We start from the raw sequence: 15346 nt of genomic DNA on the forward strand, positions 1-15346 counted from the left end.
CTGTAAAATCGTTACATGAGAAATATCAATAAAACATTTATTTAAAAAGTACATTCAAAATGACCGTTTTACTACACCTTTCCACCCTCCGACAGTGGAAGTCCTTGAAGGTACAGAGAGGGAGTTTGCTTCACGGATGGAGTTGGGAAGGTTATTCCACCAATGAGGTACAGTGAAGCCGAAAGTCTGGGAAAGTAATTTGGTGCCTCTTTGTGTTGGAACCACAGAGCACAGCTCAAAATCCTTCTGGTGGGAACATACATTAGCTCTGCTCTAAGGTTTTAGGTAAGTTGGAGATTATTCATGACATGATCAGAGAGGATGTGTCTTATCTTCCTGATGTTGTAAAGTCCAAATACACTATATTGCCAAAAGTATTCGCTCACCTGCCTTTAGACGCATATGAACTTAAGTGACATCCCATTCTTAATCCATAGGGTTTAATATAACGTCGGCCCACCCTTTGCAGCTATAACAGCTTCAACTATTCTGGGAAGGCTTTCCACAAGGTTTAGGAGTGTGTTTATGGGAATTTTTGACCATTCTTCCAGAAGCGCATTTGTGAGGTCAGACACTGATGTTGGACGAGAAGGCCTGGCTCGCAGTCTTCGCTCTAATTCATCCCAAAGGTGCTCTGTCGGGTTGAGGTCAGGACTCTGTGCAGGCCAGTCAAGTTCTTCCACACCAAACTCGCTCATCCATGTCTTTATGGACCCTGCTTTGCGCACTGGTGCGCAGTCATGTTGGAACAGGAAGGGGCCATCCCCAAACTTTTCCCACAAAGTTGGGAGCATGGAATTGTCCAAAATCTCTTGGTATGCTGAAGCATTCAGAGTTCCTTTCACTGGAACTAAGGGGCCAAGCCCAGCTCCTGAAAAACAACCCCACACCATAATCCCCCCTCCACCAAACTTCACAGTCGGCACAATGCAGTCAGACAAGTACCATTCTCCTGGCAACCGCCAAACCCAGACTCGTCCATCAGATAGCCAGATGGAGAAGCGTGATTCGACACTCCAGGGAACGCGTCTCCACTGCTCTAGAGTCCAGTGGCGGTGTGCTTTACACCACTGCATCCGACGCTTTGCATTGCACTTGGTGATGTATGGCTTGGATGCAGCTGCTCGGCCATGGAAACCCATTCCATGAAGCTCTCTACGCACTGTTCTTGAGCTAATCTGAAGGCCACATGAACTTTGGAGGTCTGTAGCGATTGACTCTGCAGAAAGTTGGTGACCTCTGCGCACTATGCGCCTCAGCATCTGCTGACCCCGCTCTGTCATTTTACGTGGACTACCACTTCGTGGCTGAGTTGCTGTCATTCCCAATCGCTTCCACTTTGTTATAATACCACTGACTGTTGACTGTGGAATATTTAGTAGCGAGGAAATTTCACGACTGGACTTGTTGCACAGGTGGCATCCTATCACAGTACCACGCTGGAATTCACTGAGCTCCTGAGAGCGGCCCATTCTTTCACAAATGTTTGTAGAAGCAGTCTGCATGCCTAGGTGCTTCATTTTATACACCTGTGGCCATGGAAGTGATTGGAACACCTGAATTCAATTATTTGGATGGGTGAGCGAATACTTTTGGCAATATAGTGTATAAACAATTGGGCTGTTTTTGAGATGTGGATGGTGAAATTGAGTTGGTTATCGAAGGTTACCCCTAGATTTCCCTAGGGTCTACTTCAGTGGCATGATTTTTGGTGCCAGACGGGCTGATTTGACTATTTCTGTAACTGCTGATCTCCTGGGATTTTCACGCACAACAGTCACTAGAGTTTACCAAAAAACATCCAGTAAGCGGCAATTGTGTAGACAGAAACACCTTTTTGATGAGAGAGGTCAACAGAAAATGGCCAGATGAGTTTGAGCTGACAGAAAGGCTACGGTAACTCAGATGACCACTCTGTACAATTGTAGTGAGCAGAATAGCCTCTCAGAATGCACAACATGTCAAACCTTTAGGTGGATGGGCTACAACAGCAGAAGACCACATCGGGTTCCACTTCTGTCAGCCAAGAACAGAAAGCTGAGACTGCAGTGGGCACAGGCTCATCAAAACTGGACAGTTTAAGACATAAAAACATATTTTGCTGATGTACACAGATGGTAAGCCCATTGCAGCCTCAGCTTTCTGTTCTTGGCTGACAGAAGTGGAACCTAACGTAGTCTTCTGCTGTGGTAGCCCATCCTGCACTTTGAGGGGAAAACAATAATGATGGTCATGCTGTAAGATCATTATAAGAGAATTGCCAATAAAAAAATTATTTAAAAAGTTCAGAATGATCATTTTACTAAACCTTTCCACCCTCCGACAGTGGAATGTATAAGTCTTTGAAGGGACAGAGAGGGAGTCTGCTTCACAGATGGAGTTGGGAAGGTCGTTCCATCAATGAGATACAGTGAAGCCGAAAGTCCGGGAAAGTAATTTGGTGCCTCTTTGCATTGGTACCACAAGGCGCCGCTCAAAATCCTTCTGGTGGGAACGTACAGTAGCTCTGCAGGTATGATTTTAGGTAAGCTGGAGATTATTGGTGGCATGATCAGAGAGGATGTGTCTTATCTTCCTGATGTTCTAGAGTGCAAATCTACACAATCAGGCTGTTTTTCAGATGTTACCCCTAGACTTCTGACCATTTTGGATGATGTTATGGTAGATAAACATAGCCGAACGGTGATGTTGTGTTCAACATCAGGGTTGGCTGAAAAGACAAGGAGCTCGTTCTTCTCTAGGTTGAGTTGAAGATGGTGTTCCTTCATCCAGGCCGAGACGTCTGATAAGCAGACCCAGATCCGGAACAAAATGTGAAAGTTGTGGGAGGGAGTCGTACAGAATCTCATGGTAGTGGGTCAGAAAAATCCCCCGTAGACCTCTACAGTATGGTTGTCAGACTGTAAAGGCAAGTAGAGCTGCATGTCATCGGCATAGCACTGGTAAAAAAAAAAAAAAAATAAACCTGTGTGCTTGAATGATTGTATAAACTGAGAAAAGAAGTTGGCCAAGCTCAGAGCCCTGAGGTACCCTATTAAATAGCTGAGGTGACTTGGACACCCCACCACTCCAGGCTACCTTGAAAGACCTAACTGAGAGATAGGACTTGAACCAGCCAGGCACAGTTCCTCTGATTACCAGAGTAGAAAAGGTGGACAGGAGGATCTGATGGTTGACTGCGTTAAAGGCTGCAGATAGGTCCAGTAGAATAAGGACAGATGATCTGGTGCCAGCTTACGCCTGTCTCAGCAATTCATTGGCAGACAGCAGTGCATTCTCACGTGCTTTGCCGGTCTCGTACCCAGGTCTTCCGCATTCTGCATTTGAGTTCCATCACAATACTTTGCGTTCCGTCGCAATAGTTTGTGTTCCTTCACAATACTTTTTGCACCCCCTTCGCAATAGTTTGTACTGCCTCGCAAAACATTTTGCATTACGTCACAATATTTGCATTCCCACATAATGAGTTTTGTGTTCCCTGACAAAAAGTTTTGCATTCCCTCACAATAATTTTTGAGTTCCCTTGCAATAGTTTGTGTTCCCTCACAAAAAGTTTGTGTTCCCTTTGTAATAAGTTTTGTGTTCCCTTTCAATAGTTTGCATCCCCTCACAAAAAGTTTTGCATTCCCTCACAATAGTTTGGGTTCCCTTGCAATATATTGCAACTATGTTATTTGTATTAAAATCATAACCACAAAATTGACCATGGTTTTATTACAGTAACCATACTTTAGTGATTATGAATGATTATGATTTTTATTACTATAGTTTTGGTTTGGTTTTCCAGTATTGTTACTTTTATTACAAATATCATGGTTCAAATTTGGCTACTGTATAACCATGGTCAATTTTGTGGTAATGGTTTTACTACAAATACCACAGCTGAACTATAGTTACTGTAATAAAACCATAGTAAATGTTGTGTTTGCTATGGTTTTACTACAAATACCATTGTTCAACTATGGTTGCTGTAGTAAAACTATGGTTATTTTTGAGGAAACTAAAAACTATTAACATCCCTACATATTTTTTTTTAATTATTATTATTATTATTATTATTATTTATTTAGCATGAGATGGGAAAAATGCAATTTATTAGCACTTAAAGACATTGTTTCTCTGATAGAAATGTACTTAAAAAATCTTACAGAAATGTACTTAAAAATTACCTTTCAAAATTGGAAAAGGCACCAGTTTCATAGAATGACTCTATAATCAAAACTTAATGCTCCAACCAAACATTGAATATTATTGTCAGAGGTCAAAAATGCATCTATATCTGCTCCAAACCACACAAATCTCACAAAAATGTCACTCGGGTTACCCTGTCAACCTAATTTTGCAAAAAGAGTGCATTTGTTGAGTTCTTCGCCAGAGAGGTCCTGAGGCCGATATCTGTCTAGCACTGTCAGTAATGGTGTCATGGGAGTGGGTGGCTGATGGTCGGACCTCCTCAGTGCATTCCACGTGACCATGTTTCATAGCGCACTGAAAGTCACGCAGGGCTAATGCGTTATCCGAGTGAATAGGCTCACGCTCTGTGGAGCAGATAAAGCCTCCGCACTGACTCATCCCTATGAAAAAAAGAATGCGTTATTTGACAAAAAGAGCAAAGAATGGAGGAGGGTGCTTTGGTTGTTTTGTCATGAATATTCTAATTGGCTGTGTTATCTCTGATGATTATTAAGGCCGGCCCGGGGCCCCGCGCTGATCTAATGTAGCAGAACGGGAACAGCCGCAGGAGACTGTTTAAGTGTGTTTGTCCATTGTCCCTCAGTACATCTATTTTCTGTTGTCCTTTTGCAGCCCACAGCACATATAAAATCATGTCTTTGTGTTTGTCTCTGGTGTAATGGGGATTTAATATGTTTGTCAGTAGCACTAGCAGTCTTGTGAATGCCATGAATCCTCTTTGAAACAATCATAAATCTGTTTACTCAATACTGCTGATTCAAAAGCTTTAATTCGATCAGAAATGCAAGGAAGATTCCTTTTAAAAGAATTTTAAATAAATAATGCTTTCATATTCCTGCATCATCACAGTAATCAGAATGTCTTTATTTCTGCAAACAATTTTATTTTAGATTTTTAAAACAACTGAAAAAAAAAAACAAAAACAAAAAACAGGCATGAGCTTTATGAAGGGCTATCTTTTTGTTTGACCTATGTCAGATGGGGGCAAGTGTTTGGAAAACCTCTTTGAAAACAGAAATTATATCTATTTGGTCAACATGATTACAGGTTAAGTTGGCGTGTTGTTTCCGAAAGCTCCAGTACCCTAGGATTGGCGACATTATGCCGACTCACTGATATGCGCCATCTCCAATCAGACGTTTGCATCAGCTCAACTGCATTTACCTTCCTTTGTGGCGTGACCAAATGCATGTTGCGTCAGCAGTGTGGGAAACCTGGGTCTCTTTTACTGAAAACAGCTCGCTTTACAACTCACTTTTGGTAGACATTTTACTCTCAAAATGGAGCCCATACATGCCCATATGCCCAACAACACTTAGGGCTTTGACCACTGGGGGCAGTGTATCAAATTTCGGTCAGCACAGACTGATATTTGCTAAAGAAAAGTCAACTAACTCTTTCCGATTTCAATGTGAGATTAGTCTAGTTTGGTGCCGCTAGTGTCACAGAATTTACACACTACATCTAGCTCATCCATACAGTTGCCCAGGAGTGTACGAAACATCAAAATTAGCAGACAAAAGTTGAAAACAATGGATATAAGCCACGACAGAACAAAATTAACAGACAGTATTTAATTGTGAGAATTGTGCAGAGCACTTCTGGACAAATAAATACAGCAGTTTATATTTTTTTGGTCTGTTACTTTTGTTGTGCAGTGGTTTAAATTTGTTGTGCTGTAGTTTATTTCTGTTATGTTTTCAGATTTTGTTTTTCTTTTCTAATTTTGTTGTGTTGTGCACTCTTGGGTCTACTGTAGTTCTTTTCACAAATTGCCTGGCACTTCATTACTCAGTTATACATACAGTATTATGCATTAGTCAACACCACACTAAAATGTTGATTACATGTATCATGGATGGATAGAAAGCTTTCTGATAGATACTTTGAGGTTTAATGTTAAAAAGGTATCCTTGGCCCTTTTCTGTTCGTTTGATCTCGTACAACCCCGCGTACATATATGTGGATGTTGTGTTTTGGCTATAAACAATGCATAATTTAAATTCATTTTAACTGACTGATTTCAATTCAGAAGACTCTGTGCTGTCAGTAAATGGTTAAACCTTCAATGCATGGAATCATGTGGCAAAACAACATGGTGCTTATCACAGCATAGATTGTCTTTGGGAGGAACACCAACAAAGCTATATCTGGTAAGGAACCTAATATCGTTTTTACATTGAAACCTGTTTGATTCAAAAGAGTAGAGTTTCTAGTTTCATCTGATGTGCCACTTTTAAAATGTGAGCAATTTATTGCGAAATGCCACACTGCTAAATACAATATACACTAATGTGTGCTTTAGCATATTTTTTCCTTAGAAATCCTATATTTATTGTGCATTATCACACTGAGAATCAATGGGTTCATCCAAAATTTTAACAATTTTGCATTCAGAGGCTTTAAATGGAGTTTAGATAAAAATAAGGTGCATTTCAAACTGTTCTAAGACCAGTGCAGACAGACAGCACACTGGAGGTTAAGTAATTTACTAAACAGTGAGCAAGGGTGCATCCTATAGCTTTCTAAGTGCATTCAATCCAAACTTCCTATCAAACGTTCAGTTTCAGGCTGCAGATGATGTTTGGACCACTCAACATGATTAACAGACATGGGACAATGGTAATCAGTACATAGATTCAGAATTTATAATGTATCATTTTATTTTAACATGGTTGGCAGTGATTGGATGATGCTGGCCATTACTTTGAATCAGAATTATTTATGCTAATTCCTGATGTAATATCTGTAACGTCACAGAAACATGAATAATCAACACTCCTGGATACATAATAAACAATTTGATGAAAAAAAATCTGACTTTCTATAGCTTAGTGTTATTTAAAATTTCACAAATTAGTCCAACTGTCTACATATGTGGACATCAAATTTTAGGAAAACTATTTGTTCTAAAAATATTTATTATTATTATTATTTATTTATTTTTATTTTTGCATGTTTATTAGGTGCTACTAGTTACATATAAAAAAGAGAAATAGAAAATGCATGCAGCAGTCATGCTCAGGTCTCAGAAGGTTAAGGGTCAGTGCTGAGTTACTATTATTATTGTGTACAAAGAAAAGTGTCCTTGTTTGTTCTCTATTCAAATTGGTCCATAAAATGCCCAATCCAAACACACCCACAAACCAGCAGTCATCTATGAAAATGATTTTGAAAATGGAGTTCACACAAAACTTTCTTTTCTTTGTGTTCCTTCTTCCTTTGCTCAGGGGTTTCAGCCCAGCTGACGAACTCACGGCTAAGGAGGAACACTTCTGTTGGGACACCCTTCTGGATGGCCCCTGAGGTGAGACTGTTGAGAAATGGTCTGCAAAGCTTAAGGTGACTTTGTGGACTGCAAATGTTTCCTTAGTTTTTTCCATAAGATTTCCATATGAGACAGGGACAGAGCCCTATTACATAGGAATTGTTTTGAGTGTCAAAGACAAAATTTTCATATGACTCAAGAGTATAGGGTTAAGTCTCCGAATTTGTTCTAGGTGTCAAAGCAATGAAAACATGAACAGAGATTCAGCTTGTAGTGCGATTTTAAACTCTTAAACTGCAAGGAATACTCTGGGTCCTTCGGTGCACTAGTAATGTTTCCTTCAATTTAACGCTTAAGATGCTGGACTTAAGTTTATTTGAATAGCTTGAGGTAAGACCTTCAGATCTTGATTTCTGTATTCATTCTTTTCACTAGTTGTCCCTCCATGTAAACTATGCAAAATTATAATAAAATGTATAGGTCTAAACTAAAATCTTTTTTTGTTTGTTTGTTTGTTTGTTTTTACAGGGAAATAAGTTTTTACATAGGAGGGCCTTTATTAAATTATCGGCTTTTGCTTTTTACTTATTATACTTCTATGTTACTGTCTAGATATTTATTTGTAATTTTCTATTTGTTCTCTTAACATGATTCTTCATTGGCTGGTTTTCTGTGTATTTTCTCTATGCATAATTTAAACAGGTACAGTAGTGTCATATAGTTTCAGTTGCTGATATAACAAAATATCATCACATGATATTACTCAAAATTGAAATGATGTATTTTTAAATAATTTTATGTAATTATAAATAAATTGTTGAGATATATACAGTATATACAGCACTTTAGTATAATTATTATTTAATTATGTATGTACACACACACACACACACACACACACACACACACACAGACACACACGCATGTTGGTGCAGCTATCATTATGAGGACTCTCCACAGACATAATGATTTTTATACTGTATGAACTATAGATTCTATCCCCTAACCCTAACCCTACCCCTAAACCTAACCCTCACAAAAAACTTCCTGCATTTTTACATTTTCAATAAAACATTGTTTAGTATGTTTTTCAATTGATTTGAATTATGGGGACACTAGAAATGTCCTCATAAACCACATTTATAACATAATATCCTTGTAATTACCAGTTTGTAACCTAAAAAAAAAAGTCCTCGTAAACCACAGTGTATATATAAGGTTGCCTGAGATGATAAATGAGAAAATGAGAAAATCTAGTTCAAATCACATTACCTAAGAAATATAATCATTGTATTCATATTGGTTTCATGCATTTTAGAGATTTTTCTCTTTTTTCCTTCTTTTTTCTTTTGACAATTTCCAGACAGTTACATGAATAGTTCTGACTTTTAGACCCACCAAAAATATCAAAATACATGTTAATTCAGAAAAGCACATTCATCATTGAAGAGTTATATTCAAGTCATTTTTGTATAATTTTATAGTTACATTTTTTATGTATTTTTAATAACTTAAAAAATAAGGATAAAGAAATGCCACGTCTTTGACCCATATAACATAAATGATAAAAATGTGCTTGTTAGAAACATTTGCAGTATTCAATATTATTTTTAATAGTAAATATTTAAAGTGTACACTGTATAGGCTACTATAGACAATATTTAGTAGCCTACGTATGAAGGCGTATAACATATATATAGTACATATATAAGAATTTAATCATTAAAGATTTTGGTGACATTTATAAACAACAGCTGTGATTGCCAGAAATTTATATGAAAAAATACGGTGACTATGTTTTAGGCTTTATGGGATATTTTGATGCCTGTATATTTTACAGTTCATTACCGTTTATATTATTAAATTATATCAACTTATATATATTTATACTAACCTTCTGGAACTATAAAAGTCTGCTTTTCACTTTAAAATGTATTGTTAATCACCATAGTAAATACAAAAGGCCACATGATGACTTAAAGTTCATCAAGCCCTTGTTGACCTTAACATGTGCACAGTGTCACTCACACAAACACCATCACCCAATGTATAACTGATATTAAAAATAAGAAGAAACATAATTACGCAGAGACTTCTAAGAAAGCCCGATTATTGTTTTTACTGTAATTTTAACAATAGTTTACTGTAAAAAGTACATGTATTCTCTTGTTAAACATAATATACATTTTTACCATTAATTATATGGTAAAATCATATTTTTTACACCTAAATTTTTTTTTTTTTTTTACAACATTTTACCATAAAATTACATGTATTGTCTAATATATAATCATTTTTCACCGTATATGTTAAGGTAACTACTCGTTAACCAATTCACTTTTTTTTCTACTGTAGCATTTTTTACATTCTTTTACCTTTTCACAGTGTACGTTGTAACTGCGTTGAGCAGTTAGTGTCCATTTAAGGTTTAAGTTTTAAGCGTCATTTTTGTGCATGGTATTTCAGAGTAAAAACCATTGTCTATTTTACCAACCCCCTGCAATACAGTTTAACCAGGTTCTATCTGTGACATTTTCATTATTTTCAGCGCAAACGCGCCACCTTTCTATGTAAATTCGTTTGATTATAGACTGCAGCGTATTTACAAAACTCTGCGCTACTGTAGTGCGTGCATTGTAGTCAAGTGCACTTTGGGGGCGTATTGAAGCGGATTTCACCCAGGGCGCCATACAAGCTAGAACCGCCACTGATTCCTTTAGTAAATGGGGTGCTACAACAGCATAAGCAATGCATGCAAATAAACGGCGCTTTCAGCAGGAGCAATTCATTCTTTGTAAATTCATCCTTTAATGTTTGCCAATGTTTAGTAATGATTGTGTTTGACCAGGTAATCGCATGTGAACAGCAGCTCGACTCCACATATGACGAGCGTTGTGATGTCTGGTCTCTGGGTATAACAGCTATAGAGCTGGGTGATGGAGATCCGCCCCTCGCTGACCTTCACCCAATGAGAGCTCTCTTCAAAATTCCAAGGTAATAGATCAATTTACATTTTTGTATTTCAACAGTGTTGGGTGTGATCTGATTACAGAGTATTTAGTTACTGTAAACAAATGACTTTAAGTCAAAAAGTAGTGTAACACATTACATTTAAAATTCTTGTAATAAAATTACAGTAACTGATTTGCAATTAATTACTTTTAAGTGCATTACTTGGGTAACATATTTTGAAAATAATTTTTATCTGGAATACATAAATATGAATGTAGAATGTGTAGAATTTAAAACGTGAATTATGTTCTTCTGTACTTCTGTTTGTGTATCTGTGAGAGCTGAAGAGTCACTAACGAGTCACTGTAAGAAAGAAATGTGTGCAGCTGAGTATGATTTTTGTGTGCAATGGAGAAAATATAGACAATATTTTGAATACAGTGCGTGGAAAAGCAAAACGTTTTCTGTGAAAGGTGTTTTCGAAAGTAACTTAAAATATACTTTTTCATGAAGTAATTAGTAACTGATTACAATTTTAGAGAAGTAATGACTAGTATTTTGTAATGTATTACTTTTTTGAGTAAACTGTTCTTCAAGTAGGGAGACGTTATAACATTTTGTTTCAACATCTATAACTGAGCGTTTTTTTGGTGCCATGTGTTTTAAACTTTGGTGTAAAATTTTCACATTTGTCTGCTACAAATTAGAGTATAAATCTACAACTTATTCACAACTGTGTAAGTCAGGGTCAAGTGCAAAGAGTGCTGATGTTACAACCTACCCCATAGTGGGACATCAGTGTGCATTCAATTATTTTGGTAAATAAATGTACCCCATGACCCAAACCGACTCCAATTTCATTTTAAAATGGTAAACATACAATAAATGTTTTAATTAAAAACAGCAAATTAAAAAAAAATAGAAATACATAGAAGAGACTAACAACTCTAAGAGCAGGGTTGGTGAGTAACAGAATACATGTAACAGGATTACAAAATAATTTTAAATACAAAATATGAGTAACTGTATTTCAGTACAGTTACAGTTTAAATATTTGGTAATCAGAATACAGTTACATTCAAAAAGTATTTTTGAAAACTGAAGAGATTACTTTGCATTTTATCGTCATTTGTTTCATTTAATATTTAGTCTATTCAGTTGGAAAACATTTATACTTTTAAATGATGCTATCTGAGAAATGTTTGAACAGCGGTGAAACACTTTCTTTTAATGTGTTACATTCAAACGAGCAGACAGAGGGCGCTGTCACACTGTTATGAGTGAAAAGGTGGATTTGACATACTGATGCTGATTTTGATTCATTTTAGTGACTCGATCCTTTTGATTCCATTCACCAAAAAGATTCATTCAGATTCATTCATTGATTCGTTCACTGACAACAATGCGCCTGCAGATGGCACCAAATGACCGTCTTTTAAGTAACTGCATTAAACCAAAAGCAATAATTTGCAACCAGAACATGTCAAATTATTTTTTATTAAAATTCTACTGAGACTTCAGCACTGCAGAGTGTTAAAGCATCATATGCTTTTCCCCACAAATGACAACAAAGCATATCTATCATACTGTGAACTGCTGAGCATTACTTTTTATCAAGCTATATATATATATATATATATAAAAGGACAACACTAGCCTAAAAAGAATTATGAGTTTCAGTAATGTCAGTATGTCATTGTAATGTGTGGTCATCACTCAATTTTATTCATAATTCATCTGGCCAAATTTCTTGTTGAACGAGATTGACAATATGATCAACGTTCATTACGACTGATTCATTCATGTCGGCTGCAAACTAGTTTACCAGTACATTCAGTTCGTTCACGTCACAAATGAAATGAACAACTAGTTCAGTGAAGGGGTGTATTCATTCATTGTGTCCAACCAATGATACTACTTCACAACCCGCTCTCGAATGCTATTGCTAAACGAGTCATGCTAAAACAAATGATACGCCTCCTTTCATTCAGTCATTCAGCAGATCTTTGTTCACAAGTCACAAGTTTACTAGTTTGTTCACAAACCATCTCTCATCTCTTTCAGACTTAAATGACCGACTAGTTCAGTGAAGGGGCGGATTCGTTCAGTGAGTTGAACGAATTATATACTCCACAGCATGCACACGAATGCTATTGGCTTGTGCTATAGTCAGTCTTTGCAGGCATGAAAAGCAGCAGAGTCCATTAGCTATGAAAGAGTGAGATGTCAGTGAACTAAAAATATGAGTCTGTATATGGAGGTGAACGAGAATGATTCATTCACTTAAAAGATTTGTTCAAAAAGGCTATTTCCTTCATGAACGACACATCACTAATATGATGTCATTGAGGAAAAATATGTGGTTGTGTACACTCTGTGGGGTTTTGAAGTAAGTTTGGAGCAGCATCAACAGTTAACCTTGTGTAAACTGTCATGTGAACATGTATCTGCTAAGCTAAAATGCTATTTCTAGCCTTTTTACATGCATGAGGACATTTATTTTTTTTATTTTTTAATCAAGAAAATCCATGTTCGATCATGCATTTTTCTCTAGTAAGACCTTTGATATTAGGGCAAAGATATACTGCAATAAATCTTATTCTTTATGAGAATTTTTTAATTATGTTGTTGTTAAACAAAAAAGAGAGAGAGAGAGAAAAAAGTTTAAAACAAGATACATTTACTTTGCATAAGATATTTATGCTTTTTTCCGAAAATGTATTTTTTTTATAGAAATGTATTTTGTATTATTTTACTGGCAGATTTTTTATTTTTTATTTTATTATTAACTTGTTTATAGTCAAAACAACTGAAAAAAATCTGCCACTGAAGAAGTAATCCAAAGTATTAAGATCTGTAATACAGTTTAAAAGTAACCCTCCCAACCACGTCTAAAAGCATACAAACATAACAGACAGTGTGCTATTTGCTGTCACATTAGACTTCAACAGTCTGTTTCCATAATTAAAATACCATTAAAAAAAAAATAATAATTCCATTGGGGAATATAAACCTTTAAAGACAGACCTACCGTGAACTCTGAGGTTGTAATTCGATTATATATGCTTCTGTTACTGTGTCAACTTAAAAAAAAAAAAAAAATCTAATTTAATCAGAGCAGAAGTTGTTGTGAATTTTTAATTATTAAAAGCTACATTTGTGATCCGGATGATTTTGCGGGTGTTATATCAAATTAAACAAGAGAACCTGCTGATTCAGATGATACCAGTTCTGTCATTTAACATACATTAACATAATTACAAATCAAATTAAAAAAACAGATTTTTACACCAGAAATTATACAAAGACACTTGCATCTTCTACTGTTACCTCATAGTTTGGTGGTCAATCATGATGTCACCCCTGTAGCTCATTTTGAATGGATTAACCCTGTATTACAACACTCCCCAGTCTCCTCTGCATGAAAGGTTTATGGCTAAAAGAAAGAGGACAGGTAACCTGTCTGAAGGTGAAATTTGATTGTTTATATTTTTCATGCTCACAACACAATCTTATCACTAGTGTCATTTTGATGGTGTAGCAGTTTTTTGTTCTAATGCACCCCACACACACACACACACACACAAACACGTGCATGCACGCACGCTCACACACATGCATGCATGCGCACGCACACGCACACACAGGAGTGTTGTGCTGTCATGGCAGTTGTATCGTGCAGTCAGTGGGGGTGTGGGCTGTGAGGAGTGGTGTGGTAATGTGTTTGACTGCTCATGTATACACTGCAGGCTGGCTTTGTTGAGACTCTCATGCTCTCTCTCTTTCTTATAAAAAAAAGCAACTTACTCCCCATTTGCACTGAGAGCAAGCAATGTGGCATGACAAAACTAGAGCATTGTAATCACGAATTTGCATGTTCACTAAATGTTTTGCTCAAGATTTATATTTATGTTTAATATACTGTAATAAATAAAAAAGCAAAATCATTCTTTAATGCTTTTTACTGTAATACACAAAAATTACTTACTACTAAAATTACTGTTTATAGTAATGAGAATGTAGACAATTCAGAATAATGGGAATGACAAAAACAAGAAAAACAAAAACCAGCATGATCTTTTGAATATTACATGAATGCGGCGACAGTTTTGCAAAGTGATATTATTTGGCCTATTATGAGTATTGCGGCAGTTCTGAAGTAAAATGTCCACTGCGTGGCACTAAAAGTGAGTTAAATGTTCTCCCAAACAGATGAGCTAAATTGCTAAATTAATTATCATAAAAAGTCTTAATGGTCCTAGTCTTCATGTAGCTATTTTTATAATATTTTATGAATTAAAATAATATAATATACTATATATATATATATATATATATATATATATATATATATATATATATATATATATATATATATATATATATATATATATATATATATATTAGTATATATTGCCTCTCTCATCAATGAGACATTTCAGTCCACAGAACTGCCGCTCACTGGATGTTTTTTTGTTTTTGGCACCATTCAGAGCAAATTCTAGAGACTCCCAGGAGATCAGCAGTTACAGAAATACTCACTTGGTGCCAGATGGGCTGGTTTGTGTATTTCTGTAACTGCTCTGTACAATTGTGGTGAGAAGAATATCATATTCAGAATGTTATTCTGAGATGCGGGTTGGCGCTGTTTTAGCAGCACGAGGGGGACCTACACAATATAAGGCAGGTGGTTTTAATGTTTTGGCTGATCAGTGTGTATATATTACTTCTGATTTTGGGGTAAATACAACCTGGAAATATTTTTTGTGAGATTCAAACATTTAGACTTAATATTTCTATACAGGATTATATTTGATATTTAAAAAAACAAAAATGTATAAAAAAAATTAGACATTAAAAACGTTTTTTTCTTTTTTTTTTTTTCCAAAAAGTATTTAGATCAAATTAGAAAAATCTTCTAAAATTGAGCTA

General features: G+C 36.0%; 1 protein-coding gene across 1 annotated transcript in view; it reads left to right on the plus strand.

Moving 5' to 3' along the window:
- The window catches only part of LOC127431844 (myosin-IIIa-like), a 133956-nt gene that overhangs the window by 52803 nt on the left and 65807 nt on the right, over positions 1–15346 (plus strand). Inside the window, exons 7-8 of the mRNA XM_051682446.1 lie at positions 7425–7501; positions 10311–10456. Of these exons, the coding sequence (XP_051538406.1) occupies positions 7425–7501; positions 10311–10456 (223 nt within the window). The remainder of the gene's footprint in view (positions 1–7424; positions 7502–10310; positions 10457–15346) is intronic.

This window comes from Myxocyprinus asiaticus, chromosome 41 (assembly GCF_019703515.2).
Source record: "Myxocyprinus asiaticus isolate MX2 ecotype Aquarium Trade chromosome 41, UBuf_Myxa_2, whole genome shotgun sequence".
In the NCBI taxonomy this organism is placed as follows: domain Eukaryota; kingdom Metazoa; phylum Chordata; class Actinopteri; order Cypriniformes; family Catostomidae; genus Myxocyprinus; species Myxocyprinus asiaticus.